This window comes from Carettochelys insculpta, chromosome 21 (assembly GCF_033958435.1).
Source record: "Carettochelys insculpta isolate YL-2023 chromosome 21, ASM3395843v1, whole genome shotgun sequence".
NCBI lineage: Eukaryota > Metazoa > Chordata > Testudines > Carettochelyidae > Carettochelys > Carettochelys insculpta.
In genome coordinates this window covers 10,910,566-10,938,411 of record NC_134157.1, presented here as the reverse complement: position 1 = coordinate 10,938,411, position 27,846 = coordinate 10,910,566, and the positions used below count along the sequence as shown (strand labels likewise).

Below are 27,846 nucleotides of genomic sequence, written 5' to 3'. Positions count from 1 at the left end.
TTCGCCCTGGAGCCTAGTGAATTTCTGTTGGCGGGCCTGGATAAAACCCCAGTAAGAGTCAGAGCAGTGAATAAATAGGCTTTAGGATTTAGCCCAGGAATCCTAATGCCATTTTACTCACTTGCTATGACTCTCACTGAGGGTTTTACCCCAGTAAGGACTAAGCAATTTGGCCCACTCCCAAGAAGTGATTCATGACACTGCCCGAGTGGGTTTACCATCAGCTGGGCTGACATGCACACCCACTGGAAGCTCCAGATGCCGCTGTTCCACCAAAAACTTTTCCCTGGTTCACACAAAAGAAAAGGAAACATGAGTTGGGGGCTTGAGCTCTTTATTGGATAGATTACTCCTGCACCATTTGCATAGCCCTAAGCAAAGGTCATTTCAGGGTGGGTCACTGCACCCTGTATCAGCATGCAGCCCGACAGCAGGGCCTAGCGGACAGCACTCTCTGTAAACACTGAATAGTCAAGGGGGGAAAAGAAATTAACATCTACTCCGTCGATGCTTGGGCAGCCAGTCAGCATTCATCTGTGTAACTCTGTGGCCTGGGTCACTGGGAACTGGTGAAAAAGTCCCACTTAGCAGAGAGGCACAGCCAGAGGGGACTAAAAGCCAGGCATTACTGTTCCCTTTGGGAACCAGACAACAGTGGTAATGCTTCTTGTCAAAAGGGGTTTAAAAATGCTCTGGGCCCATGGGAATTAGAAGTGGGAAAGTCCAGTGAGGTCTTCTAGTCTTGTTCAACAGATTTGTACCTTGGTGCATTTCCTAACAAAAACTTACTTTTCTCCAGGGCTTTCCATGCAAGGACCTCACAGTGCTGCAACAATTCACTGACTCAGCGACTCTGTTTCTGTGAAGTAGGTGAGTTATCGTCCCCATTTTTCGATGGGAAAGCTGAGGCCCAAAGAGGTAAAATAATTTGGCCAAGATATACAGGAAAGTTTGCAGTAGATCTGTCACTGGTCAGCCCTCACCTTCACCACAAGACTGTTCTCCCTATTGCTAGTGTGTTTAAGATGTCCCCTGAGATGGTCAACTGACCCCAGCTGGATTCTGGGCATGAGAGATAATCAGATTGAACCCTAAACCAGCTAATTTCATTCATTGAAATCATGGTTGAAAGGCAGTCACTCTCTAAAGGGGACTTTTAGTAGATTTTAAATCTATAAGGTCGTTTGAAAGCCAGATTGGGTTCCTTTTTCTTTCCAGGCAGAAGTAGGTACAAGTGGTGGAAGGTCTGAGTTTGCCATGGCTCCTTGCTTAGTCATCTGAAGTAGTCTGGAGCAGTTATGAGAAGACAGAGGAGTCTCTGATTTTTGTTTAATTTCTTCTCCTCCCTGAAGGTAAGTCTACATAGCACAGTTATGTCGCCATAACAGCTGCTATTCTGAAATAACTAACTTAGCATCTGAACGACACAACCGCTATTTTGAAATGAATTCACAATAGCGGTTGACTTATTTTGAAATTGGTAAACCTCATTTCACGAGGCACAATGCCTATTCTGAAACAAGCCATAAACCATCCAATGGCTCTATTTTGAAATAGACCCTATGTGTGTAGCAGATGTATTTCGAAATATCCAAATGCTATTTCGAAACGCATTTTTGTGTGTAGCAGCATTTTTCCCTCTGTTCTGTTCTATCCAGTGCTTTTTGTACTCCCCGCCCTTCCCCAGCCAATCCATTCGCTGGGCCTGCCGAGGTGTCGGAACTTGTTAAGTACCGGCATAAAAAAAGCACTGGTTGTACATAGAACACGTAAGGTGTGATTTGCTAGCACTTGGATACAAGTTTGTGCAGGGACAGTCTTATGCTGGTTTAAACCTGGTTTGTAACAGTTTAGCTTATGCCACTCATAAAGCGCTACAAGCCAGCTGTGATATAAGTGTGTTCAAATACAAAGATGCCGCCAATTTATAAGCTCTTTGGGGTTCCTGAGGTCTCCTAGGTGTACCATACTACAAATAAATCTCAAAGGAGTATTAGTCTGTATCTGCAAAAACAATGGGTTCAGGCACCTTAATGCTAACAGACATCTGACAAAGTGGTCTTTACACAGGACAACTTATGCCTGAATAACTGCTAGTTTTTAAGGTGCCACAGGACTCCTCTTTGTTACTAGAAATAAAGTGATTCATATTCAATTGCTGACACCTCTGTGTGTAGACAAAATCATGTCCCAAAAGTTGAAAGCCTTTTGCTAACATTACTGAATGAAGCCTCATGATAAAGCAGATGAATATATTTATCCCCTTGGATGGGGAAACTGAGGCACAGTGAGGTCAGTGCCAGGCCTAGAACCCAGGGGCCCCTGACTCGCAGCACCATTCTAGACTGTGCTCCCCTCCCACACCTTGCCTCATTCAGACAGCGTCTCTTTGGACTGATGTGGGGGGAACAGGGGGGAGAGTGTGTCAGATACCAGTGTTTAAACACAGAATGTCCTTTCTGGACAAGACCAGGAAGCTGCATCCTCCTGGGTGCCTGCAGGAAGGAATCCCTGCTTTAAAATGTTGTGTTTTTATTAAGAGATCCCCTCCCCACCACCACAGATTCTTTTCCTCTTCACTGTCCCCTCAGCAGGTCTCTGCCTAGGCTCTGACATCTCTGAGGCCAAAGGGTTGTGGGGTTGTTTGTTTCAATCAAACGTGGTTTCCTCTGCTGACTGGGGAATCCCACTGGTTTCTCCCCTCGGTCAGCATTGCCAGGAGCAGCTCTGGCAGGGCATTCCTGCTGGGAGGCTACAGGGAGTCCAAGTGCCAACGTGCAAACCCCAGCTCAGCCCTGGTTAATGCACGACCAGCACAACAGCTGCACTGACTCAGCCAGGGTGTCACAAGAAGCTGAGCTGGAGAGTCACATCTCAAGGAGCGTTCTCAGGGCCCCAGACTTTCCTGGCCAAGGGCTGTGGTATCACTAGACAGCCTCCTGACTTCCCAGCACCCTGACAAACTAACACAGGGAGAGCAGCTGTGCTGTGAGGCCTGGTTCTTAAATACCCACAGCCCAGCTGCCGTGATCGGGGGTGTAGCCCTCCAGCCAAAATAATCCAGCGGCTTCAGAGAGCAGGGAAGATAGGGGATCACACACGCCTGCACTGGGACAGTGGGATCGGAGAGCTCAGGACAGAAGACTGATGGGGCTAGGCTGAGCAGGCAGGTTCTGCCTACCCGAGGTGCTACCTCAGTACACAAATTGGCTTTGGCTGCTGAGTCAGTCATCAGCTTCCCACAATGCGCCTGGTTCATCGGGTGCCATTTGAACCAGGGGAAATGGCGTTCTGCTCCAGCTGCCCCCGGCGGGGCTCCCGCGGATGGGAGTGGTACAGCCAGCGAGGGAGATCAGGCCATCCCTTCCCTTCCTCCCACATCTCCTGTTGCGCTGTCGTCCCATGAGACGATCCAGGGACCATCAGTGGGTTCGGGTGGTGCTGTTTCATTGCCCAAGGTGCAAACCGGAGCCCCCAGAGAGCCCCCAGGCAGGAGCAATGCAAACTGGCAGCTGGATCACAGACTCCCCATTTACTGGGCTCCTTGGACACTTACACTGAACCCCATCCCCACAGCAGCCTGCAGGACTGAACACCGGCCCCGCGGACTCTCCAGGGCTGATGCCACCAACCTGCTTGCAGGATGCTGGCAACCTTCCTTCTGCATCCCAGTAATACAGCCACGATGCTGCCTGGAGCCTGCCCCCTGGTGGTGCAAGGGATCAGCTGCAGCCAGCTTACAGCACTGTCTGTGAGCTTGTAACTCTCCCAGCGAGTGATTGGGGCTGTCAAAGAAGGTGCCACCGGATTCAGCCCCGGTGCAGAGCCCTGGTCATACGGTGTGCGATTCCACCCACTGGCAGAGGCGCCTGGCATAAGCCGAGGGGCTGACGGTGGAGAAGGTCTGGCCCCGGTATCGGATGCATTTCCACAGGTGCTCGAGCCTCTTGCGGAAGCTGTACACGGTGAACAGGTCGATGATGCCCATGAAGTAGCGGAGATCCGGTCCATCGAGCAAGTGCAGAGGGCTCTTGCATCTGGGCAGCAGGCGCCGGTTCTGGGCAAGGATTTGGGCCAGGTCCATATCAGAGAGGGAGCCACTTTGCCAACTCACATCCTGCACCCCCGAGTACAGCTCACGCAGTCGGTAGAGGTCAGCTTCTCCCACCATCTCAGACACCAGCGTGTTGGACTCCTCCTCCACAATCCCTGACGCCGAGGTGGGCAGGAAGCTCTCAGGTTTACTCAAGGACCTGCAGCCGGGAAAGGCCAGGACAGCAGATAGATGAGATCCTGGGGACACCCCAGATCAAAGGGCTAGGAACTGGCTGCAGCTCTGCAGCTTCCCCAATGGCCTCGGTTCCTCGGAGGCTCACGGGCACCTGAGAGCCAGTCACCTCCAGTAATGCCTTTAGTTAACTGAGAATCAGGCCCACAGTCCTTGAGAACCTCACCCAGTGGAGGGGGCAGCATACAGCTCAGGTAAAGGCGCTGTGCTAGGCTGCTCCCAGCCCCAGGTGCAGGAGATTGTTAGGAGCAGGCCATGGGCACAGGGCAGGGGTCTGCCGCCAAAACTGCAAGAAGAGCCAGTTCTCCAAATGCAGTTACAAAATCGATCCTTCAAGAGCCGCCACGCGTGTGAATACGAGACAGTCCTTAATAAATAACGTCAAGCCGGACTTTTTGTCACCCCTCTTTTGAGAACAGTGCACACACAATGATTAGTGTGAGCTAGAAAGTTAAGTTACCCCCGCCCCCAGGCTTAACCCCACTCAGCCCCAACCTGCCCCCTCCCCCAGGATTAACTCCCCTCAGCGCATGCAGCTCCCTGCCACCTTCTTGGGGGTTGTGCGACTCCAGCAGCGGCAGGCTCAGCCGCCCCTTCCCACAGCTTTCCCGACAGTTTAGCCTTCCCCCACATGGGCGGGTCCCTGCCCTGCTACGGCTTTCACAGCCAGGCTCCCTGCCACAGCGGACTGCTCAGTGGCTCCGGAGGCTATTGCTGCTTAAACAAACAAAACTAAATTCAGTTGCTTTAATGGCAGGCAACTGAATTTCGTTTTTTTGTTTAAGTGGCGGCAGCCTCCGGAGCTGCAAGAGGAGTCAGTGGTGGCAGCTCTCAGAGCCACAAGTGGCTCTTTGAAGAGCCGTATGCGGCTCCACAGCTGCAGGTTGCTGACTCTGGGCATAACGTGACCATCCGTCCTGTTTTTCCTGGGACAGTACTTTATTTAAGCTGTCTCACAGGCGTCCCAGCTTTTTTAAGAAAATGAGCTAACTGTCCTGTATTTTGTGGGGCTCCCGTTCCCTGGCACTCAATGTCTCAAGGCGGCAGCCCCTGCTGCCAGGGAGCTCCTCTGCTGGGTGGCTGGCCCATCCCCTGGCACACCCTGGAGGCAGCCCCCATTGCTACGGGGCTGCCTCTTCATTCTCTGGTGCCTCACAGTGGAGTCCTGACATGCAACAGCAGCCCCCCCATTCCTGGAGGCCAGTGTCCTGTGTTTGCCATAGGGGAATGTGGTCACCCTACACAGGGAGGGCACGTGGAAGGGAAAGGTGTGGCCACAGACTACAGCTATTCTCTGCTTCCTATGGCACATAAGCATCGGTGGGAAAGAGAGCGTAAGACAGAGCAGCTCTTCTGAGCTGCTGTGACTTGCACTGGGGACTTAACGTTCCCTGTGACTTGCCCTCCTGCTTGGCCACTGAAGAGGAATGCTGTGACCGAGAAACAGGGCCTGTGACACCGAGGCTCTCTGCCCTCCCGGAGACCCTGGGCTTCAGGCACTCTGCAGACTCACCCCCTGCGACACGGTTGCTGGGGGCAGAGCCAGACATGTCTGCTGCTTGCCCTCAGTCAGCCAGAGCTGCAGGAGAAGCAGAGGGCTGGCTGCAAAAGAGGCAGGATGCTCCCTGCTGTGCTGACCATTCTGTGCTCAGTGGCTGATCACTCACCTGGTGGTCCTCAAGATGATGTCCGCAAAGGACTGGCTCTGGTCCCTCTCATCTGCGTGAAGGGGCTGAAATGCCACCAGCAGGCTGTAATCCAGCACGTTCAGCTCCTCCAGGAACTGCGTGTCCAGCTGCATCTGGCGAATGAGCCAGGGGCGCTGCTGGCCTGCAGGTAAGAGCAGAGAGGCTCACCAGACAGAGGCCAGGCCAGGGAGGTCTACGCAGGGATGGGGGATAAGCAAGGATAGGTAGCATGGGAGCGGGAGGGGCAGCATTCTGCAGGAGACCCAGGGGACGTGGCCTTGAGCAGGGCAACAGCGTTAATGCAGCAGGATCAAGAGTAGAAGCTGCAGCTGGAGGAGAAATGGTGGCTTGTGGGTGCAGCTGGGAGCCAGGCAGCAGAAGTGAATCAGCACAAGGAGACTCCCAGGGAAAGAGTGAAACCAAGTGACAGCAAAGCCCACAGGGAGACCCCCAGGGATGGAGAGAGGGCAGTGCAGAGGCAGAGGATGGAAACTGAATGGGAGGTTTATGGGGATCCTGAGTTTGTAACAGGTTCGGGGCGCAGACTCCGCTCTGCTGCTGAGCTGACTCTCCCGTTTCCTGGGGCACGGTGCCACAGCCGTGCTGCTGGGCTCTGCGGGAGCCCAGAGGCCCGACCTTCTGCCTGAGGAGCTAAAGTGCAGCTCAGAGAGAGCAGAGGCACATTGGCCAAGGCAGTTTAGTGCTTGCACAGGCTCCACCTCACTGTGCTCTGGGACTGTCTCCTGGGGGTCCAACGGGAGTGGGGAACATGGCTGGCAAGCCAAACAAGTGGCTGGTGCAGATACGGTCAGGAAACAGTCACGTCATCACCCACAGACAGTGGGCTGAGGCTGGGAGAAGGCAAATAAATAAAAGGCTGGTGTAGCCAGACATGAACCCCCCATTTGGCCTTTTCTTCCTCTCCCCCCCCACTGGGAGAGGCAGAGAGAGAAAAAAGCAGGGGAGACAGGCAGCCTTTGATGTCCTGGGAACGCAGGTGTGCTGTCTCGCCCAGCCGCTCTACTATACACAAAAACCAGACAGTGAATGGGGTAGCTAATGGCCGCCCTTCTGGCTGATCTCAGTAATTGACACGCCTTGATCACTTCCCCAGCCTTGATCACTTCCCCAGGAAGATTGGGGAACCCCGCCCATCACCTCCAAAGGTGCCCAATTGTCCACAATTCACAGGTGCAAATTGAGCCTTGCATCTTCCCTGGGAAACCTGGGGTTCAAAACATTCCTCCCAATTGGCCACTTAAGACCAGGAAGAAGCGTATGTGACAAAAGCAGTATAAAGGGGCTTGGCAGACCACCCCCCCTTTGAGTTTCAATCACCTACACCTGCTGGCCATGTCTGAAATTAACTCCCGAGACTGGGGACGCCTGGTTCGTATCTACTTCTTCCCGAGGGATTGAGAGAATCTGGGTCACACTGGATCTAGGAGGCAGGGGTAAGAATTACACCTGTATTAAACTTCTTTCCTATAGGAATTGAGGGAAAGACTCTGGTTCCACCAGGTCTAAGAGGCAGAGGTGAAAATCACACCTGCAACTTGCCTTTCTTGTGTATGCATTAATTGTCTTAGTTTAAGCTGGCTAGTTTGTCTAAAACTTTTCTTAAGTTAAATTGTGTTGTTTCCCCTTTAAGAACCATGAGTCCTAACTTGTACTTCAATCATTTGTCTTAGTTAAATTGTTTCTATCTTTGTATAAATAAAAAGTAACTGTTAAAGCCTCTCTCAGAGTAATTTTCCTCTTGCTGCTGTACCCGAACTAAACACAAACCAAAGAACCCAGCCTGCCCTGGCTGCTTAGCATAGCTGCTGGTGTAGCATCACCCCCCCACTTTTTGCCTCACCAGACCTTTAGCTGGCACCTGGGCATAGGCTCACAGCTGGTCACAGGGAAGTCGCGGCTCTGTGCCTTGGTTTCCCCACTCTTCCCAAATCTGACCCCACTTTGTAACTTGTTTAGAGATCTAGGGGTGGAGCGTGCTAGACACGGGCCAAGGATCACTGCTGATATGATCGGCTCTGTGATGAATGGGCTATGCAGGATGCCATCGAATGACGTAACCAGAAGGGCCCACTTGGGTGGGCTCTGAGTTCAGCTGGGTGGGCAATGGCAGCTACCGGACCCCGGCCATGGCTGACGTGCTGAACAGAGCAGATCAGCCCCAGCTCCCTGGCCCCACTCACCTACCAGAGCACTGGCAGAGTGGGTAAGCCCCAGTGTCTCCCCCTCAGTTCCCCAGCTGGAGCACTGGGTGGAGCAGATAAGACCTGGTGCCCCAACCCTGCTACCCTGGCTCCAGTGCCAGGTCCCTGCCCCATCTCCTTCCCTGGCTGGAGCACTGTGCAGGCTGGTGGAAGAGCACAAGAACAAGGGCAAACGGAGAGACAAGGGCACCTGTGGGGTGCGCCTGACTGCAAAGTGGTTGGGCCACAGCCCACTCAGGCCCCCCTGTGGCTACATCCCAGCACCACCCAGCTGCTCTGGTCTAAACCCTCCAGAGGGCCACACGGGCGAATCTTGCCCGATGGGGCAGGGGGCTGAACCTAGTAGGAGATCTGGGCCCTCGCTGTGGGGAGCAGCAGCTGCCTGGCAAACTGGGAGCAGCAGGGAGGCTGAGTGTAGGGAAAGGTGTCGGGGAAATGTGGGCAGAACCAGCCGTGGCAGCGGCCAGGGAACAACATGTGTTGCCGTAGGGTCAGGCCTGGGCAGAACCTCTAAGGAAACAACAATTTGGGGGCACGGCCAGGGGCGTCTCAAGGAGACGCTCCACTAGCTGTTCCTGGCCCGGCTGCAGAGCCCTGACTCTGCTGAACTGCCCTCCAAGCCCACAGGCCTGGACACAAACCATGAGCATTTCAGCCACTTCCCGCTTTTGCCAGCTGTAGCCCCATGGCCCTGTCTGCGCTGCCAGCAGGGCCCACAGGGCTAGTGCCCGGCATCTGCAGCCAGGGGCATCAGGTTTGTAGAAGTGTTGGTGGTGAGCAGAATGCCCAGAACTTGCACTGTGATCCCTGCCCCTGCCTGCCTAAGGCTCTGGGAGGGGGCCCATGGATCCTGCATCTTTCTCTGTCCTGTCTCTCTTTTTCTACCACCAGCCTAAGGTAAATTCACAGCCGGCCAGATTGGGATCTATGCCATGAGGAGGTTTAGCTGGGGGCGGCAGATGGGTAGAGAGAGAGGCAGAGGATTGGGCTGAACAGTGGGTGGGTTGAATGGCAAATGGCTGGACAGCCTGAGGCAGGTGGGTGGCCTGGGGATCACCGTGTCTCACCAGGGCTTGGCCAGAGAGTAACTCACCCAGGTGGATGGAATGTCCTTCGAAGTTGAGATCCTTCAACACCACGATGACCTGACTGCCCTCGGGGGAAGGCTCCGTCCAGCGATTCACCTGACACCCTTTAATATCATACCTGCACAGGGCAATGAGGACAGGTGACTCCTCTCCTTGGGCTCCACAGCTGAAGCGTACAAAGGGGTTATACCCCAGGACTTAGTAATGCTCAGTAACTTTCCCATGAAATATTAGTAGGTTCTTATCCCTCGTAGTCCACGGCTACAGGAGGGCAACACGATCAGCCCCGTGTTATTGGTGTCGCTTGCGCAATATTAAGGTACATAAACTCAAGGCTGCAGCTACTAGAGGGTGACAGAACACACCTGAGATCAGGTCTGCTAGGGGGACACACAAGTTGCAGAAAGGCTGTCAGACACAAAGGCAGGAGGTTGTTCCAGAGAGGAGACATCTGTACCAACCCTCCTGATCTCAAGCCATGGTCCTTCTAACGGCTTGGGCCTATAACTCACCGCTGAAGGATCCTCTCATCAGGGTAGAAGACGCTCTGCATGATGATGAAGTATTTCTAGAGGAGAGAGCAGAAGGGACTTGCCAGGACCCGCCACACACATGGAGCTGGCTGCACCAAAGACCAGGCCATGGCGTGGGACATCGCCTCTGACAGGCAGCTAGGACCTACCTTCTTCTCCTGGGCCACGATGATGCTGTGAACCCCTGGAAGGAGGAGACAAGGGGAAAGCTCAGATGGCTCTGACGCCCCCACTAATCGGCAGACAGACTAAGCACTGTGTCCCCGGGGACAGCGGCCATGCAACTTGGGTCCAACAGCTCTTAAGCACTGTTGCAGCTGAAGAGGCTCTACCCAGGTATGGCCTGCAAGGGGAAGGACAGGCCTTAGAGTTCCCTGCTGCAGACAAAGTCCCTCCACATGCTGGAGCCCAGCAGTTCTAGCACAGTTTGACCCAATACACTGGCTGGCTAAGGCCTGTTAGACGCTCACTAGGCAGCTGTGGCCTCAGGGCCATGCTCCTCTGAACAGAAACGTGGCTCACGCAGACTCCCAGGGGACGTATTGGATCTCACAGCACTGGATGGGACCTCGAGAAGTCACCAAGCGCCGTCCCCTGCACTCACCGCAGGGCCCCTCACCATCCCCCTGGGGTTTTATTTTTCAGTCTATGTGCACCTGATCCCTCACTAGCCCCCTCCAGGGCTGAACCTACAACCTGGGGTGCAGCCGGCCAATGCTCTAACCACTGAGCTAGCGCTGCCCCAGGGGAGCGCAGGTTCCCCCTTGTAAGGCCCTAGGCCCCGCCTCCCATGTGCCAGGCCCCGCCCTCTCCTCTCGTGCGGTGCTGTCCAGGCTGGAGTGAATGGGGTGCCCCCCGCCTGTGGGAGGCAGCTCTTACCCAGGAACTTGACGAGGAGGGAGTGGGGGTACCTCTCCAGGTGCTGGATGTACTTGGGCAGGTTGGCGAGGAGGAACTGGATCTCTCTCTTACTCTGGGTCTTCAGGAAGAAGCATTTGTTGTTCCTGCGGCAGGAGGAGGCCGAGGGTGACCCCAGGCTGCTCACGGGGATGGGGGAAGAGCTCCTCCCCCCACCCCGCTCAGAGAGGCACACCCAGCTCCCCAGCCACGTTCCCACGCCCTCAGCCTCGCACGCCCACGGGACACGTGTAACACTGCGCATCACGCGCGTGTCCCTCACCCCCCAGCAGCGAGAATGGAACATTCCGCTTCGGGCCCTGCAGAGCCGCCCCAGCACCTGGGCTCCGGGCGGGTGCTATGAGGTTCAGCCCTTTGCTAGTGAGTGTCGCAGGCTGGTGCGGGGGGGCGGGACCCAGCCCACCCCAGGGCAAGGAGCAGTGCCATTCAGAGCAACTGGCTCTCTGTGCCAGCCAATAGGAGCTGAGAGATTTTGCTGGGGGTGGGGACAGCAGGGCAGGCCTTCCCCCCACCGTGCACAGTGCCCCCCGGAACAGCCAGCCGCTTGGAGCAGCCGGGGGCCGCGGGCAGGCAGGGGAGCCAGAGGGCGCTGCTGGCCAGGAGCTGCGCAAGTAACCGCCTCCTGGCCAGATCCTGCCTCTGGCACCTCACGCCAATGCCCTCCCAGCCTCTCATACCCCTCCCCCAGGCCAGAACCCTCGCCTGCACCCGCACCCCTTCCTGGATCCTGCACTGCAATTCCCTGCCCCAGGTCAATACCCGAATCCCCTGCCCCCTCCTCCCTGCCCCCCAGCCCAGGTCACAACTCTCTCCCAGACCTTGCACCCTCCCTCGGGTCACAATCCTCTCCTGCACCCACACCTGCTGCTGGCCCCTGTGCACTGACACCCTGCTCCAGGTCACAACCTCCTCCTGCACCCCAGCTCCTCTCAGAGCCCACACCCTCTCCAGCACCCCAGTCCTCTACCCCACGCTCCTTTCTGCACCAACCTCCTCCCAGACCCGCCCCCCCATCATAGAAAAGTGGGGCCCTTGATCACTTATCAAAATCTTGGGGTGCTCTGCCATCAAAAGTTACTGCCCTTCCCTGCACTACCAGCGCAAATCAGTACCCCCACGAATTCACACAGGCCCACACACAGTGTCCCATGCCCAGAGACTGGACAGAAACAACTCCCCTGTACGAACCCTGTCCAAACTACTGCCACCAGGGGAGCAAGCACAACCCTGATCCCCACCGAACACAAGCCCAGGAAATTACCCACGCTGTCCATGGTCCCACACATTCACCGAGTCACACCCAAACACAACACCTGTTCACACCCCCTAAGGCGCCGGGTAGCTACACAAGACTCCAAAACACAGACCCAGTCTCTCCCCTTCCTGCTACAGACAAGCACACCCAGCATCACGCGCCCTCCCCACGTGCACACACCAGCCAGAGAGGGGTCACCCAATGTGGACACTACAGCAGAGGCAGTGTATTTCGTGCTGGTTGTTACACAAGACAGTGGCTGGGCAGGGCTCCCTCTATTTTTAGCATCCGTGGACAGAGTACATCGTTACATGCACCCGGAAACATACTGCCAGCTGTGGGCACTCTGCTAATCAGCTGGACGGCACCTGAATCTCTCAGGGCGGTGGCCCAAGGGGCTGTCTCACAGGAACACTGCTGCTGGGTAATCTCTAATCCCTACAGAGCTTTCTAGTCGATACTAAGTTATCTGCTTGACTGATGGCTCACATAGGCAGTCAGTTCTACGGGCCAGATTCTGCTCTCACCAGTCACCCAGCTCAGTGGTTTTCAGCCTGGAGCCTGCAGACCACGTCTCTGATTTCCTAAGGGCTCTGCACCTCCATTCAAAATATGTTAGCAGTCCACAGGAAAGAAGGTGGAAAACCACTGAGCTGGAGCACTGAGCCCTCAGAGAGTGCAGACCTCTCTGCACCCGGGGGCGCACTCACGTCAGGAAGAAGTCGGCCTTGCTCTTGGAGTTGCTGACAAACTGCAGATAGCAGCTCTGGGAGGCCAGGGACAGCTGGTATTCCTTCTCCGACATGCCCAGCGAGTGCCTGAAGTGAGCAAAGGCCGGGCCGCCATACGTACGCATCTCAAAGCCCTGCAGCGACCCGGAGGAGCAAGAGGTGAGAACAGGTTCTGCTGCATCAGGCTACTTGGGGCACGTGCCAGGCCGCCAAGTGCTTTCCCCCCACCTCCCCCAGTCAGCTGGAGAGGCAAGTGAAACAGCTGCTATCTGCTGCCCCTTGGAGCTGGCAGGGAGCTGGGAATGGCAACAGCATCTCAGTCCTCCCTCCAGGCTGCAGCAGGCAGGTGAGACTATGGCTGGGCCAGGCAGTCGGTGCAGGGTGGTGGTGGAGGTGGTACACATGTGCCCGAAGGTGTGGGTAGGTTTGGATGCGGGCTGGGAGGTACAGGAGCCTGTGTGATGGTTGCAGTAGGAAGCAGGAGGCCAGGTGTTTGGATGGCTGCAGCGCTGATGGAGTCTGGGGATGACAGCTGGTTACGGTGTGTGGCCAGCAGGCAGGGCAGGGCAGGGCAGGGCAGGCAATAAGCAGGCCCCGGGCCGGGCGTGGTTTGCCAGGGTTATTCTCTGGAGGACCACCAGATGCTTTATTTACCTGTAGCTATAGCTGCTTGCAGCTCCCACTAGCCAGGTTTGCTGTTCCCAGCCAATGGGAGCTGCGAGCAGCCGCTCCTGCAGACACTCAGGTAAACAAAGCATCTGGCAGCCGGCCAGTGGCTAACCGTGGTGACCTGCGTCCGGCTCCTGGGCTGCTTATTGCCCACCTGGGTGTCCGGGGTTGGGGGCGGTTTAGGAGCTGGGCCTGGTGTACCAGAGCCTCTGGCTGGGGCCTGCGCTTGTCCCTGCCATGGTGCGTTCCTACCTCATGGGCCTGCTTCAGCACAGCCTTGTAGTCTGCCTCGCCCAGGGCTTCCTGGCAGGGAGAGAGAGACAGAGTGAGTGCTCTGCAAGGGGGCGTCTCCCCCTTCTCATTCGCTGCTTCGCCGGCCGTCCCAGTGGCCCTGCTCCCACAGCTAGAAAGCAAACAGGAAATGGAGGGGAAGGGGTGAGATAGATCAGGCAATGGCAGCGTGGGGACAGCAGCAAACACCGTGGCAACCAGAGGGAGAACGCCAGCCTCTGGCCTCTGCCCTGCCCCATCTCTCCCCCTGACTTCCCTGCTCTGCCCCACTGCTGTGGATGCAGCCAGCGTGGACAGGGTCACCCCTGCCTTTTGGAGCCCCCTGCCCCCACTGCTAGCCAGCTGTCTCTATCCTGCCGCACGCGACCAGGATGTCCGCAGCAGGGATGGACCACCCCCGCCCCCGCCCCTGCCCCCGCCTCGTTACTTTGCTCTCCACCTGCAGGGACGCTCACGGAGCTCTCCCGAGAGGCTGGGTCACTCCGCACAATGGCCAATGAGCCTGGGGAGGTCATGGGAATGCTGCGGGGCTGGAATGGGGCCAGCTCTGTGGTGGAGTTGGTTTGTGCATGACAGACACTGGCCACCCCCTCCGTAGGGCCAGGGGTGAGGAGATCCCTCCAGAGCAGCCTGTTCTCTCGCTTCTGTACTTGTCGCTCCGCAGTGAGGTCTTACACCCGTGCAGAGCTGCGCTGGGCTGCTAGCCAGGCCGTGCATTCGAGCCACCAGCCTTAGCACAGCCCTTCCTCTCAGAGCCATGGGTTGCAAAGCCTCGGGGCAGTCACAAGGCTCATGGGGGGAGTACATTGGAGGCCACATGCCTTTGTGCCGGGGGAGGGATGCATGTTCCCACTGTAGCCAGGAAGACCGTGGAGGAGTCTCGTGGTAGGACAGGCAGCTGGGAGGTGAAGAAGCCTGTCCCTGGGAGGTACTCACCGCAGGCGGGTTGTCAATGGCCTCCTGGATGGCCGCCCTGAGCCCCACCTTCAGCATGCAGGTCAGGCCGTAAAACTCGTGCTCCCTGTCGATCTCAAAGAGGCCCAGGAGCTTCCACTTCTGGCGGAGCTTCCAGAGGAACCTGCGCTTCAGCGTGCGGGACTGCCTGCCCGAGGCGTTCTCCGGGGAGTCGGCCTGCGGGGGACAAGGCATGTCGTGGAGTCAGAGAGAGAGCGGGGCTCTGCCCACCCGCCCACTCGCCCCTTGGCCAAGAAGAACCATCCTGTTCCCAGAAAACCAGGCTGGGCAGCTGAGCTGGGAGAGCTGCAGGGGAATGAGGAGGAGGTTCCTATAAAGAAACGACCGAGAGGGCAGGTAGATGACTGGCAAAGCAAGGAGAGTTCAGAGAGGAACAGCAGCAAGGCCCAGGGGCTGAAGGGGAATACAGTCTACCCAGGTAGGCCCTCAGCCGGCCAAATGGGGATGTGATCATAGGGCTCACCCAGAGAAAAATAACCAACATTTGCTTCCTGGGGTCCGTGGCGAGGTCCTCGACCCACTACCAGAGATGCCGAAGTGCTCACGGACTTCCCCCAGGCCAGGACTTCGCCCGGAGAACATCCGAACTCCTGGTGCAAGAGCAAGCGCCCCGTCCTCGCACAGGCCAGAGCAGTGTGTGTGCACAATGCGGAGCCAGGCTGGGGGGGCATGGAGATGGCTCTAATGGCTGCCACCAGTGGGGCTGGAATCCAAGCACAGTTGCAACAGCTCAGGAAAAGAGACGGGGGTGCCAAGCACTCTCAGGCCCCAGGAAGGGTCACTTAAACCGAGGGTGCTGGAAGAAGGGTGTGGGGGGGGGCAGGGCTCTCCCACCCTTTACCTGCCAGCAGAGTCAGTGAGGAGCAAGTGGGGGCAGAGTGTGCAGGGTGGGGAGGCAGTGCAGGGGTGGAGCCTTGGGAAAAGAGGCTATGCAGAGGCAGCTGTTCTTGGAGAAGGGGCAGGATCTCAGGGGTGGCATAGGCGGCGGGTCCACAGTGCAGGCACCTGTGTGCCCCTCCCCCATCGCCAGAGCTCCTCTTGTAGTAGAGAAACCAGCAGCAACTAAGAGAGGCCACTGCAGACCCTGAGTCATACAGCCAGGTCTGAGTTAGCCCAGGTGGGTTAATAGGGGTTTCCCTGGTTGCCCACACAAGGAATGAGATAAGTTTGCAGCTAGCTGGAGCCGCACAGGTGCACTTAACCCTGAGAGGTGGCCAAGAGATGGCAGAGCCTGTGTGGAGCTCACTAGAGTGGCAGGCCTGGGGGTTTCTGAGATGGCCTGCTATGCTTTATGCCTCTCCTGTTCTGGGAAACAGAGCAGTGGGTGCATTTATGTCCACAAACACAATTACAGCCAAGAATTTCTCACTCGTGTCTCTGATTTTCCTTCCTAAAGGAAACAACTCTGCAAAGCCCCAGTTGGTCAGCTAACTGCGTGGGCCAAAGGGCAGTATTATAATACACTTAGGGGGCTCCCACTTTTTCAGAGCATGTGGATCACAATAAAAACATGAGAACAATCAGACAGGGTCAGACCAGCGATCCATCAAGGGCTGTATCCTGTCAGCAGACTGTGGTCAGCACCAGGTGCTTCCATGGGAGTGAATAGAACAGGGCAGTTATCAAACTGTCACTCATCCCCAGCTTCTGGCTGTCAGTGGCTTAGGGACCCACAGAGCCAGGAGTCGCACTGGTGACCATCTTGACTAGCAACCACTGACGGATCCACCTCCAGGAACTCATCTAATCAACACTCATGTTTTGGCCTTTGCGAGATCCCCTGGCAACAAGTTCCACAGGGCGAATGCATGTTGCGTGAAGATGCACTTCCTTGTGTGTGCTTTAAACCTGCTGCCCCTAATCTCACTGGGTGACCTAGTTCTTGCGTTATGTGAAGCAAGGGGTAAGTAACGATTCTTTGGTCACTTTCGCCACCCTGTGCATGATTTACAGAGCTCTGCCATAGCTCCCTCAGATGCCTTTTTCTGAGCAGTCCCAGGCTTTAAACCTCCCCCGAGATGGAAGCTGTTCCAAACTCCTAAGCATTTTTGTTGCCCTTCTCTGCACTTCTGAAATTTTATATTTTCTTTGTGAGATGGGCTGACTGGGTTGGCGCACTAGCATTCAAGGTGTAGGCATTCCATGAATTAATATAGTGGCATCATATCAATATTTGCTATCTGATCTATCCCTTTCCTAATGGTTCCTAACATTTTGTTTACTTTTTGGACTGTCACTGCGCATTGAGAGGCTGTTCAGAGAGAACCATCCGCAGTGATTCTATGATCTCTTTCCTGAGTGGGAACAGCTAAATTTACGCCCCCACATTTTGTAGCGATAGTTGTGTTAGTAGATATTAACTCTGTATTATGTCTGTATGTGAATCTTTCGTCATTCTTTTATTGCTAACCACAAACCTTATTTTTTCTGTAGGTGTTTATTACCCTCTATGTATTGCAACTAAAAAGTTCTTTGTCCTTTCATTGAACCGAAGGGCAAAGAACATAAAAATGACCCTACTGGATCACACCAATATTCCTTCGAGCCCAGTAGTCTGTCTGCTGACAATGGCCAACGCCAGGTGCTTCAGAGGGAACGAACAGGCCAGGTAATCATCAAGGCTGTGTCTATACTAGCTCCCAGCTTCGAAGGGCGGATGGTCAGCAGGGTGTTGGGAGTTTACTGATGAAGCGCTGAGGTGCATATGCAGTGCTTCATTAAGCTAACTTCCCCCCCGCAGCAACCCTGAAGTTTTAAACTTGGACGTGCCGGCTCGCATGGAGCCGCGGCTCACCCGCCGGTACTTTGAGGTACGCTTCCAAGTACCGGCGGGTGAGGTGCAGCTACACGTGAGCCAGCACTTCCAAGGTTAAAACTTCAGAGTTGCTGCGAGGGTGAATTTGCTTAATGAAGCGCATATGCACCGCAGCACTTCATTAGTAAACTCCCAACACCCTGCTGACCATCCTCCCTTCGAAGCAGGGAGGTAGTGTAGACAAGCCCCAAGTGATCCATCACTTGGGATAATGAACTCAATGATGAGAAATGCATAACCTTTAACTCTGCTTTTCACCCTGATCTTACCAGCACAGGGAAGAGACTCCCCTCCACCCCGGCCACACCCTTAAACAACTGAGAAGTTTCTATAGAAACATGTTACAAACAAAACTAAGGAAATTGATAAGGGATACTTGTTTTTACAGATGGCCTCTGTAATAGATGAAATAATATCCCCTTGAAAGGGGTTTTCAAGCTGTTTGTGCCCTGCCAACAGTCATAGTTGTTAATAATAGGGACTGGAGTAAAGATTCCTTTTTACTTATCAGTCAGGTAAACTGAGGCTCACCAAACAAATTCCATTACTGATGAGGAACACAACATATGGTAAAAATAATCAGGAGAAAGGGTTCTTTTCCCTCCAAAAAGGAGTTTCCTTGTCTCACACACTATAAAAGGACGGGGGTCTGGGGCGTTGGGTAGGTGCACTGTCGGAACTCTTCCAGAGCAGGGGAAGGGACCAAGCTACTTTCTCTTCTCTCTCTACATGGGATGGCAAAGCAGCTGCTGCTTCCCGACCGAGCTGCACCAACCTGACTGCAAGTTGGCGCTTGCCGTGTGACAATCTCAGACTGCTACTGAATTCAAACACCCAGCAGCTGCGATTACGTTTGCCTCCGGGCATTATTGTTCATTTGTCAACACTTCTTCCCATCTCCCATTCACCATGGCAGGTTACCCGTCTGCTCTCTGCAGACCAGCTTGAGAACCCCTGTAAAATACAACAGGACTCACCATGGCTTCTCCCTGCATGTCAGGCTTCAGCTATACAGTGAGTGCTACCTGCTGGTACCGGTCGCACATAGGACTCCTACCAACAGGCCCAAGTCCATAGCACAGGGGGCACGACGTCCATGCTGGCAGGAACCTGTCTGCACAAAGCCAGAGCACAGAGTGAGTGCAATGATTGGTCAGGGCGGCTACCAGACAAAGCACAGCTAGAGGGAGCATGCATGCATGAGGCAGGGAGGGCAACACGAAAAAACAGCCTGAGAGATTACACGGGGGTTGGGGGGGGTATGAATCAGCGTAAGGGCAACAACCAAAGCCAGCTCACTGCTTGGAGCGGAGACAGCAAGAAGTTTGGCTTGAGGGACTTCCCCTTGGCTGGCTGGGAGGGACCAGCCACAGGCAGGACAGAGCAGGGCCATTCTAGACTCCAGAGGGAGCTAGGCGCTGGGTGGGCCCCAGGCAGACCAACCTCCAGAGATACAACCTAGCGGAGAGCCGGAGTCAGAAGGCTAGAATCTGCGGCCTGGCTTTGGTACGAGCGCAGTCGGCGGCCCAAGGCGAGCCGGCTTCAGGAAGGCAAACTGAGGAAATGACAGTGCTGTGGGCTTGAGCTCATGGAAATCAGCACAGGAGCTGCCGCTGGCCTCACTGGATCACTGTGACACACACCACTATCTTCTCAACTACTCCCCAGGGCTCTGCTGAGGATGAGGCTCACAGGCCCCTGCTGGGTCCGGCCCCAAGAGCTGTTCCAGAACAGCTCTCCGGGGTGGGGGGGGCCTCCATTCTGCGATCAGCTGCTGTCTCCTGGGGGCTTTGTGAGCACGGTCACCATTCCAGAAGGCAGGGGCTGTATTCCAGAAGAGAACACCCACACCGGGCACCCTTCTGGAACGGCTGGTGCCGAACAGCTGAGTCCACAGGCGCTATTCTGTGCAATGTCCCCAGGCAGCGAAGCTCTTTGGCTCTGAATGGCCTGGTTTAGACTCCCCCATTCTCATTGTTATGCCTATGCCTCTGCATTACAGAAGTGCAGCACTCCCCGGGCCCAGGCCTGGAGAGCCCCCACCCCGGTGCTAGGCGCTGTACACAGAGCCTGTCCCTGCCCAGAGAGCTCTGAGGAAGTCCCGGGGGCTGGGGCAGGTAGGGGGAAGCAGACGGGGTATGGTGGGGGGGGGGGGCGTCTGCCTGTTGGGGGAGGGGGAGGGGGGGGTCGCACAGCTGCCCCGCCCTTCCCCTGCTAGGGAGAGGTAGTCACGTGGCGCCCAGCCGGCCGGGGCCCGGGCAAGGGGGGCGCCCAGCTGGGGGCGCGGCCGGGGCTCAGGGCTAGAGCTGCCCGCAGCCCCTGCAGGCGCGGTGCGGCGCGGGGTGAGGGGGCGTCCCGAGCCGGGGCCGCTCGCGGCACCAGCACCTACCGCTGCGGGCGTCTTCTGCAGCCGGGCGCCTCTCCGCTCAGTGCCCGCCCGGAGCCGCCCCGAGCCCCGGCAGCTGCAGCTCGGAGCGGGTGACATCAGCCCGCCTGCAGCTGGCCCTACTGACAGCGCTGCAGCGAGGGAGGGAGGGAGAGAGCGGAGTGGGGGCGGGGAGAGGACGAGGAGGCCCTGGCCAGCTGGCCACCTGCAGGGCTGCTCGGCCCTGCCAGCGAATACAGGGTTAAAGAGCTGCAAAAATGTACCCCCCACTCCACCCCCAGCACTGGCCCCCTTCCAAAGCTTCATCCCTTTCCCTCCCTGCAGGTCACTGGAGGAGACTGAGGCAGGGAACAGTGAAAGTGACTTGCCCAAGGTCACACCAGGGAGCCACTGTCAGAGCCTGGCTTAGCGTGCGGGAGAACCTGGCGCTGGGCTCAGAGCAAAGGGGTGACAGGCCTAGCTGCTGCCCCTGCCCACGCCAGGGAGTCCCTGGGAACGCAAGGGCAGCAGGCTGTTTTCAGAGAAGAAACACGGCGCCCCGAGCCCTTAGGGCAGCAAGAAGAATCTTTCAGAGGCCACACAGTTCTGGCTGCCTGAGCCTGGAGCCAGCCTGGGACACACAACAGCTCTAGTGGGGAGGTGAACAGCTCCAGTGGGGCAGTAACTGGCAAGTTTAAAGTGGAGCACCTTAAAGGTTTATTGGGGCATAAGCTTTCATGGGCACAAAGCCGCTTTGTCAGCTTATGCACTAATAAATCTGGCTGCCTTTGAGGTGCCACAGGGCTGTGTTATTTTTGCAGATACAGACTAACAGAACCACCCCTCTGATACTTACTAAGTCTAATTCCACCATGAGAGCCAGATGCTCCAATAATACTGGTGCATGTGTGCCCACACCCACTGCAAGTGTGCAAACCCCTCCAGTGCACCTGAGCCCAGGGCAGGCTGCAGCATCCAGTCAAGGGTGCACCAGTGACACATTTACTGACCACATCAGAGCTGTCTCCTAACCCTCAGCACTGGGTCTACCGCCCCTCAGCCCCGGCCTCGTTATTTGCACTGTACTGGTGAGATCTGCTGTGGATTGAGGATTGTGGATCAGGCGAGGGTCAGTATTCAAAAGACGCTATTCCGGTTTTCAGAAGTACTGAGAACTTGGGTGTTGTTCCCATCCCGATCAGCGGATGCCACAGGTGCTTAGCATCTCTGGACATCAGGCCCAGAATGACACCAACTCATCTGCACTGGGCCAGAGCTCTGAGTAAGGGGCTTCAGCAGCCATTGGCATAGGGCAAATGAAAGCAAACATGCTGAAAGGACGTGCTGGAGCCTGGAACTTTGTCCTCACCTCACACCTGTGGGTAAGACAGGACTTCAGAGAGTCCTCGTCCTCCCCACCACCCACACCCCTGTGCTTGGACAGCACTTTCCAGCCAAAGAGCAAAGAGCCAGTTTAGGCTGCAGCAGTGGGCGGGGAGCGAATGCCAGGAGGAGCTTGCTCGGAGTGGGTGCCAGAGTGGAAAACAGAAGCCAGATCCTGAGGCCCAGCTCTGTGCTTTGATCCCAGAACACCCTTTCCAGAGCCCAGTTCAGGTCAGGGTGCAGAGATGACCCATCCAGCAGGGGGAGGGGCAGGGGGACTCTCGCCCTGCGTGGGGAGCCCCAAGGCCAGGAAAGGTTGGGGCATCACATCAGCTGGCTTGCACCTCCAGCAGGACACAGAACGTATTCACCCTAATAGCCCCTTCCTTCCAGGCTGCCAGATACGTTTGTACTGTATGAGTGAGAACAGTATCCAAAGTCTCTGGCCCCTCGTGCTTTAGGAGGAAGCTGGTATCAGGGGTTCATTTCTCTCCCCTTGCAGTAACATGCCCTGTGGCAGGGATGAGGATATCCACTGACGAGCTGTCTGCTCACCCTGCTCCTGTCTATGTGACAGACAGCCAGGACCCCGTGTCTACCCCAGCCTTGCCTGACCTCAGCCATTGTCACCATTCACCTCCAAACAGTGGGAAACAACGAGTCAAGAGGAGATGAGGCTTTGTGCATTGTGGGAGCCATCCAGGTCACTGCTTCAGCCCGGCTTTGTTAGCACAACAGCGACAGCCCAGCCCTTTTCCTGTGTGTGGCAGGGAGCCAGGAATCTGTGCATAACCACAGCCCTTTCGCAGCTGCCACAAACTGAAGCCTGGCCCTTTGGGGGTGAGGATTCTAGTGTGGGGCAGGAGGGAAGGACTGGGAGCTGGAGTCCTCACTCCTGGTACTTGCCATTTTTAGGATTCACCATTAGTCACCTCTGATTTCTTCCAAGGTATGAGGGGGGCCCTCTTTCCTGAGCTCCCACTGTCCTTCTGCCTTCACGCTTGAAGTAAGTGCAGGTCCTTCACCAACCTGTCCCCTTTGGGGTTTTCCTCCTGGCTTACCCAGTTCAACAGTTAAGTTTCCTTCATTTCCATTTGGCCTTTAGGAGGAAGAGTCCGGGGTTGCTTCTCTTGCTGGCATCTCGTCAGGAGCAAGACAGAAGGTTCCATCCCTCACCCAGGACTTCCTGGCTTTGTGGGTGCCACTGCAAGAGCCATTGTAATCATTGGGGTCTAGAAGACATCCCTCAGTGGAGAGCTCAGCTGGCACACACATTTTACCATTGTCTCCAGAACAATAAATGCTGGCAGAGAAAGGTACAAAAGGGCAGTGAATACTGACAATCTAAACAATACAGGCTGTGTCTACACTACAAGATAAAAATCAAACGTAAAGGAGTTAGCTCGAGGTTAAAAGGTCACTGTCTTCAGCGTAAGTGTCATTGGCTTGATTTAGTCTGCCCTAATATCAGTAACAAAATGTCACTATTAGCATATTAAATATTATATTGAATTTCGAATTTAAAATCTTCAATAAAGGCTAGTGTGGAAGCGCCCTGTCTTTAATTCGAATTTATGAGCCTCCACAAGTTCTCTGTTTGTATCACACAAAGCTAGGCACTGTATCTGGCTCCCAGCTCCCCACTACTAGGGGGAGCCGGGAAACCGACCAGGGCAGCTGTATTGTCAGTTTCCTGGGTCCTGCAACTTGAGGGAGCTGGGAAATTGACCAGGGCTGCTGCACCTGGCTTTCAGCTTAGAATGTGGGGCTGAGGGATCCCCTTATTCTGTTCAGTGAGCGGGATAAGGGGATTTCAAAAGGTGCAGGGCCCTTTCAAAAAGGACCCCATGTAGCCGCGCCGAACCATGCACTTTCGAAGCGCCACAGCCAGAAGCATCCTAATGCTAATGAGGTGCTGAATATTCAGTTCAGAGCCTCATTAGTAATCTTCGAAATGGCCATTAGCACGGCTATGTCAAAGATTTGTGCCCATGTAGACACACCCTCAATGTTTGCTATCAGAGGGGTAGCCGTGTTAGTCTGGATCTGTAACAGCAATGAAGGGTCCTGTGGCACCTTATAGACTAACAGAAAAGTTTTGAGCATGAGCTTTCGTGAGCACAGACTCACTTCTTCAGATGAGCATCTGAAGAAGTGAGTCTGTGCTCACGAAAGCTCATGCTCAAAACTTTTCTGTTAGTCTATAAGGTGCCACAGGACCCTTCATTGCTGCCTCAATGTTTGGTGATTTCTTCTCATGTTGAATTTGTTGGGAGTCTGTGGGGAGTGAGGATTCTCAAAATCAAATTTAAAAAAAAAAAAAGGGCATTATAAAAATTGATGATAATAAATTTGAATTTATCTTGTAGTGTAGACATAGCCAAAAGAATCTACTGACTGTGAACTAGGGTAGAATGGAAACAGAAATTAATGGACCAAAATTAGTGTGCAGGATATTACACCTAAGTGGTGGACAAAATAATAAGAGGGTGGGTCACCCATCACCTCTGTTGCCATCTTTCAGAAAGATTTGGGGAGGGCTGAATGGGGGCATGCCCTAAATCAAAAGTCAATAAAGCTCTTTGCTCTAGAGAATCTGTCCTTCGCTGGTGAGCCTGGATCATAGGGCCATCCAGCCCACCCCACTGGGAGGCTGCCTGGACAAGTGAGGACCCCAGCCAGAGAGAACAGGACTGTGAATGTATCATCCCTTCCAATGCTGCTATTTTCCTGTTGCCTTTATTCTCTCACTCTGGAGTTTTCACTTGATCCTGGAATGAACAGCTTAGTCTTAGTTTTTCAAGCAGTCTTCTTATTTGGCATATCCATGACTGCATGTCTGCAACCAAGGTAGTCCATTCTTGGAGATCCTCTGCTAATTTCTTGACAGATGAACAGTTCTTTTAATCCACTCAGGATACCACATCAACCATTCGATAGCTTCTTTTTTTGTCTCACATTCTTCTGCCATCTACTTTCCCTGACAGTGCTTGTAAACATGCAACTCCTGTGAAACTCTGTAAAATATGCCTTGCAAATCAAATCTTCCTTTTCACAAGATTTCTGGGTAGGTTTTGCTGAGCTCCAATCATTTTGGTCCTTATGTGGTCAACCCATGAGATTTTTCAGAATTCTTCTGACACTAATTTGAAGGAGCGTCGTCTGTCATTGATTGTTCGATGTGCATATTTCACAGCTGTAATTTAACACAAACCAAATATAAGCTTCTAAGAGTTGGAATTTTGTCTTCATATTTCCTTTCCGTCTCTCCAGATGTTTATTCCTCCACAAAGTCTCCTCCACTCTTGCTAGTATGATGCTGATCTCTCAACTTCCAACCCCGGTAATGATTCTTCCAAAGTAGCAATAATTTCTCACTCGCTGGGCAGCCATACTGTACCGGCAATACCCTGGCTGAACAAGCGACTCAGGTCAGTGTGGGTTCTTTAATCTGCAGAATCCTTCCTTTTCCTTTGAAAATGTTTTGGTTTTGTTCTCCATTCTTTGTTGCTTGTGTATCCCAATCAATGCATCTCCAAACTTGCACATCAATTTTTGGATAGTAACAGAGAGGTAGCCATGCTAGTCTATACACTATCACCACAAAAAAGCAGTCCAGTAGCACTTTAAAGACTAACAAAATAAGTTATTAGGTGATGAGCTTTCGTGGGACAGAAATTATTTTGTTAGTCTTTAAAGTGCTACTGGACTGCTTTGCTTTATCAGTTTTTGAGGTTGTTTATCATGGGACTAAACAGGCAGAGGAAGATCTCTGTACTTGAAACCTTCAACTGCATGCAACTAGGCTGTGCTAGTTTGTGACAGTCCCACTAACCCCTTTGACCCTCTGAGCCCACTTATTCCACTGCAATTAACATAAGAGTTCATCTCTAGTAGTTCTCCCTCTGCTGGCTCTGAGGCATCACCTGCCTCATCCAGGCCTTGCTAAGCCTCTGCCCAGGGAAATCCCAGAACACACTAGAGTTCAACCAAGCAGCTTGGCCATGACCAGCAGGAAGGATGAGTAAGAGGAGGAAAAGCAGGAAAGCAACAGGCAACCCAGAACCTCATATTCCTTTTAACACAGCTGCATACAGAGAGCACACAACTAGTACAAGGTATGGAGATATACCTATCTCATAGCACTGGAAGGGACCTTCAGAGGCCATGGAGTCCAGTCCTCCCCCATTTCAGCAGGACCTAGCACCATCCCTGACATTTGTTTTCAATCTATTTGCCCCAGATCCCTAAATGGCCCCTCAAGGGCTGAGTGCACACCCCTGGGGTTAGCAGGCTAATGCTCAAACCAGAGCCATTTCTGCCTCCCTCACAGCCCAAGGTCTCCTGACTCCCAGTCCAGTGCACTATCTACTAAACCACGCTGCTTCTCACGGCTGGGAGAGAGCACAGAGGACTGTGGGCGTGCTCAATGGGCATGGGCGTACGCTTCGGCTGCTCTTCTTACGCAGCGTGTTGACATTGCTATGACTAAAGCTCAACTGACTGGTGCGGCTGAGCTGTTTTTAGGCTAAGTGGCGGCGCTGAGCTCAGCAGGGCTCTTTCCTGCTTGGGGAGGGAGCCACTTCCCCCAGGGGAGCCTTCGTCCCTGCAGGACATCACAGGAGCTTAAAATCTACCTGCCTGTTTGGTGACAGAGGTTTCCCTTTTAGATCAGTTTTGCTGGAGGAATCCTGAAGACGCTGGCGGAAGCACTCCAGGGGGAGCAGAAGGCAGCAGGCTCCTGGGAGAGGAGTGGGGAATCCCAGTCAGCTGGGACAGCTCACATGGAACTGGGCTGCACACTGCAAAGCCGCAGTCTCCAGCTTGTATCAGAGGGGTCGCCCTGTTGGGCTGTAGCCGCAAAAGCAACGAGGAGTCCTGGGGCACCTTAAAGACTAACAGACTTACCTGGGCATCAGCTTTCGTGGGAAAGACGAAATCGTCTGCTTCTTCAGATGCCTAAATAAATGTTAGTCTTGCACCGTGGGCCCCACGCTCATTCCACCAGGACAGGCGCCTCCCACAGCCCTCCCCTCTGCACCAGACCCACTCACAGACCTCACACAGGTCCCCCTCTCCCTCTACAGTTCATACCTGCCCTGATCCAGGAGCCTCTCTTGGGGAAGTGCTTGGGAGGGAACCTCCGGGCTCATTTCACTGACTCAGGCAGCATCCCAGGGATTAGCTCAGCAGCATCCTTGGGTAGCTGGGAGTAGAAGACACAGGGAGTGGAAGTGGACACAGCAGAAATGAAGCAGCAGCGGTAGCTCCAGGGCTGGCAGGCTAGACAAGGTGCCCAGAGTTGCTAAGAGATGAGGCTTTGTGCTTCCTTCTTCCCCCAAAGCGCCCATCGGGGGGAGTGACCTCATGCTCATGGGAGCCGCTGCCGTTTCTTGCAGTTCCAAGAAGCGCAGCCGCAGCGTTTCGAGAGTGGGAAGCAACAGCCGGCGCTATAGGCGGTGTCAAAAGAAAAAAAAAAAAGATGATTTAGGACTAGCCCCTCCCTTCTTCCCACCTCTGACCCGGCTCGTTAGGCATAGGGAAGAGATCAGACCCGGCAGACTAGCCCACAGGGAGAGCAGGCAGCACAGCCTTAGAGCTCTAAATAGAAATGTCCCAGCTGGCAGCAGGCTCTTGTCAGCCTCCAGCCCAGCAGGAAAGCTGCAGAGCCGCAGCCACACATGGAAGGGAAGATTAAAGTGACACCTGTTGGCTTCCCAGAGCAGAGGGGCTGTCACCCACCAGGAGCTAGGAGCAACCTTGTCAACCCTGAGCCTCTAGTACAGAGCAGATGAGCACGTGAGCAGCCCAGGTCTTTCCTGAGAGGAGCCTTCTGCTCTGAGCCTGTCTGCCGGGGAGCAGGTGGAGAGCGGCTACTGGAAATCATTGTTTATACCACGGGGACTTTCTCACAGTCCCCGAGAGTCCTCTCCTTTTGCACAGTCTAATGGAGGCACAGCCACCTGCATAAACCAGGCTGGCGCTGTCTAATCAAAGGCAAATCCGTGAGCTGGTTCAACTGGCAGACATACTCCTTGGAGCTGTGTGGCCTGGGCCCCCTGCTGATATTTTCCCCACGTCTCATCCTGTTACCACGTTTGCTTAATTCTTTCACAGGCTCTGGCACAAGGCTGCAGACAGCACCACCCCAGGGAGCTTGTTAGCAGGTCTCCCATTGGCAGGGGAAATGGCACCAGTTCTTACCCCTGCTGCTGGAACAAGAACCCCACTTTGATGGCATTCCAGCACTGACCTCTCAAGTTAGCATGAGCGGACTGGTCAGAAGAACCAGAGATGCTATGAAACATCTAAACTCTGCAGCCGAGCCGTGGTTATGTTATCTCTGCACTTTAACTGACCAACCCTCAATTTATCCTAGAGGAAGCTACAGGTCTGCAGCCTCATCCCCCTTCACAACATGCTGCCCTATGTCTGATCACCCTACTCCAGAGCAGCTTCCACTTCCAACTCACCAGCCTGCAGCAGACCACAGTGGAATACAGGACTCCACAGCAGAATGAGAGAACCAGTCACACCCCATCAGGACCTCTCACAGTGTTGTCAGGTTACAAGCTGGCTGTGGTTTCTGATTCATTGATCTGGGGGGCAAGTTTGCTTCTCCTAC

General features: G+C 54.6%; 1 protein-coding gene across 4 annotated transcripts; it reads right to left on the bottom strand.

The window, feature by feature from the left end:
• Nucleotides 1-323: 323 nt before the first annotated feature.
• On the bottom strand, nt 324-27,807 carry PIP5KL1 (phosphatidylinositol-4-phosphate 5-kinase like 1). 4 transcript variants are annotated; one of them, XM_075015538.1, is made up of 12 exons: nt 27,695-27,807; nt 26,316-26,671; nt 18,451-18,587; nt 14,620-14,814; nt 13,645-13,695; nt 12,703-12,857; nt 10,699-10,823; nt 9,969-10,003; nt 9,799-9,854; nt 9,292-9,404; nt 5,956-6,118; nt 324-4,253 (listed from the first exon to the last, which is right to left on the bottom strand). In XM_075015538.1, the coding sequence occupies exons 3-12, from the start codon at nt 18,466-18,468 to the stop codon at nt 3,833-3,835; spliced, it is 1,332 nt and encodes a 443-aa protein (XP_074871639.1). In that variant the 5' UTR covers nt 18,469-18,587; nt 26,316-26,671; nt 27,695-27,807; the 3' UTR covers nt 324-3,832. The 4 variants fall into 4 exon arrangements, with proteins under 4 accessions (XP_074871639.1, XP_074871642.1, XP_074871640.1 ...); XM_075015541.1 differs by lacking the exons at nt 26,316-26,671; nt 27,695-27,807 and adding an exon at nt 25,859-25,925 and having other exon boundaries at nt 18,451-18,583; XM_075015539.1 differs by lacking the exons at nt 26,316-26,671; nt 27,695-27,807 and adding an exon at nt 19,863-19,967.
• Between the last annotated feature and the right edge of the window lie 39 nt (nt 27,808-27,846).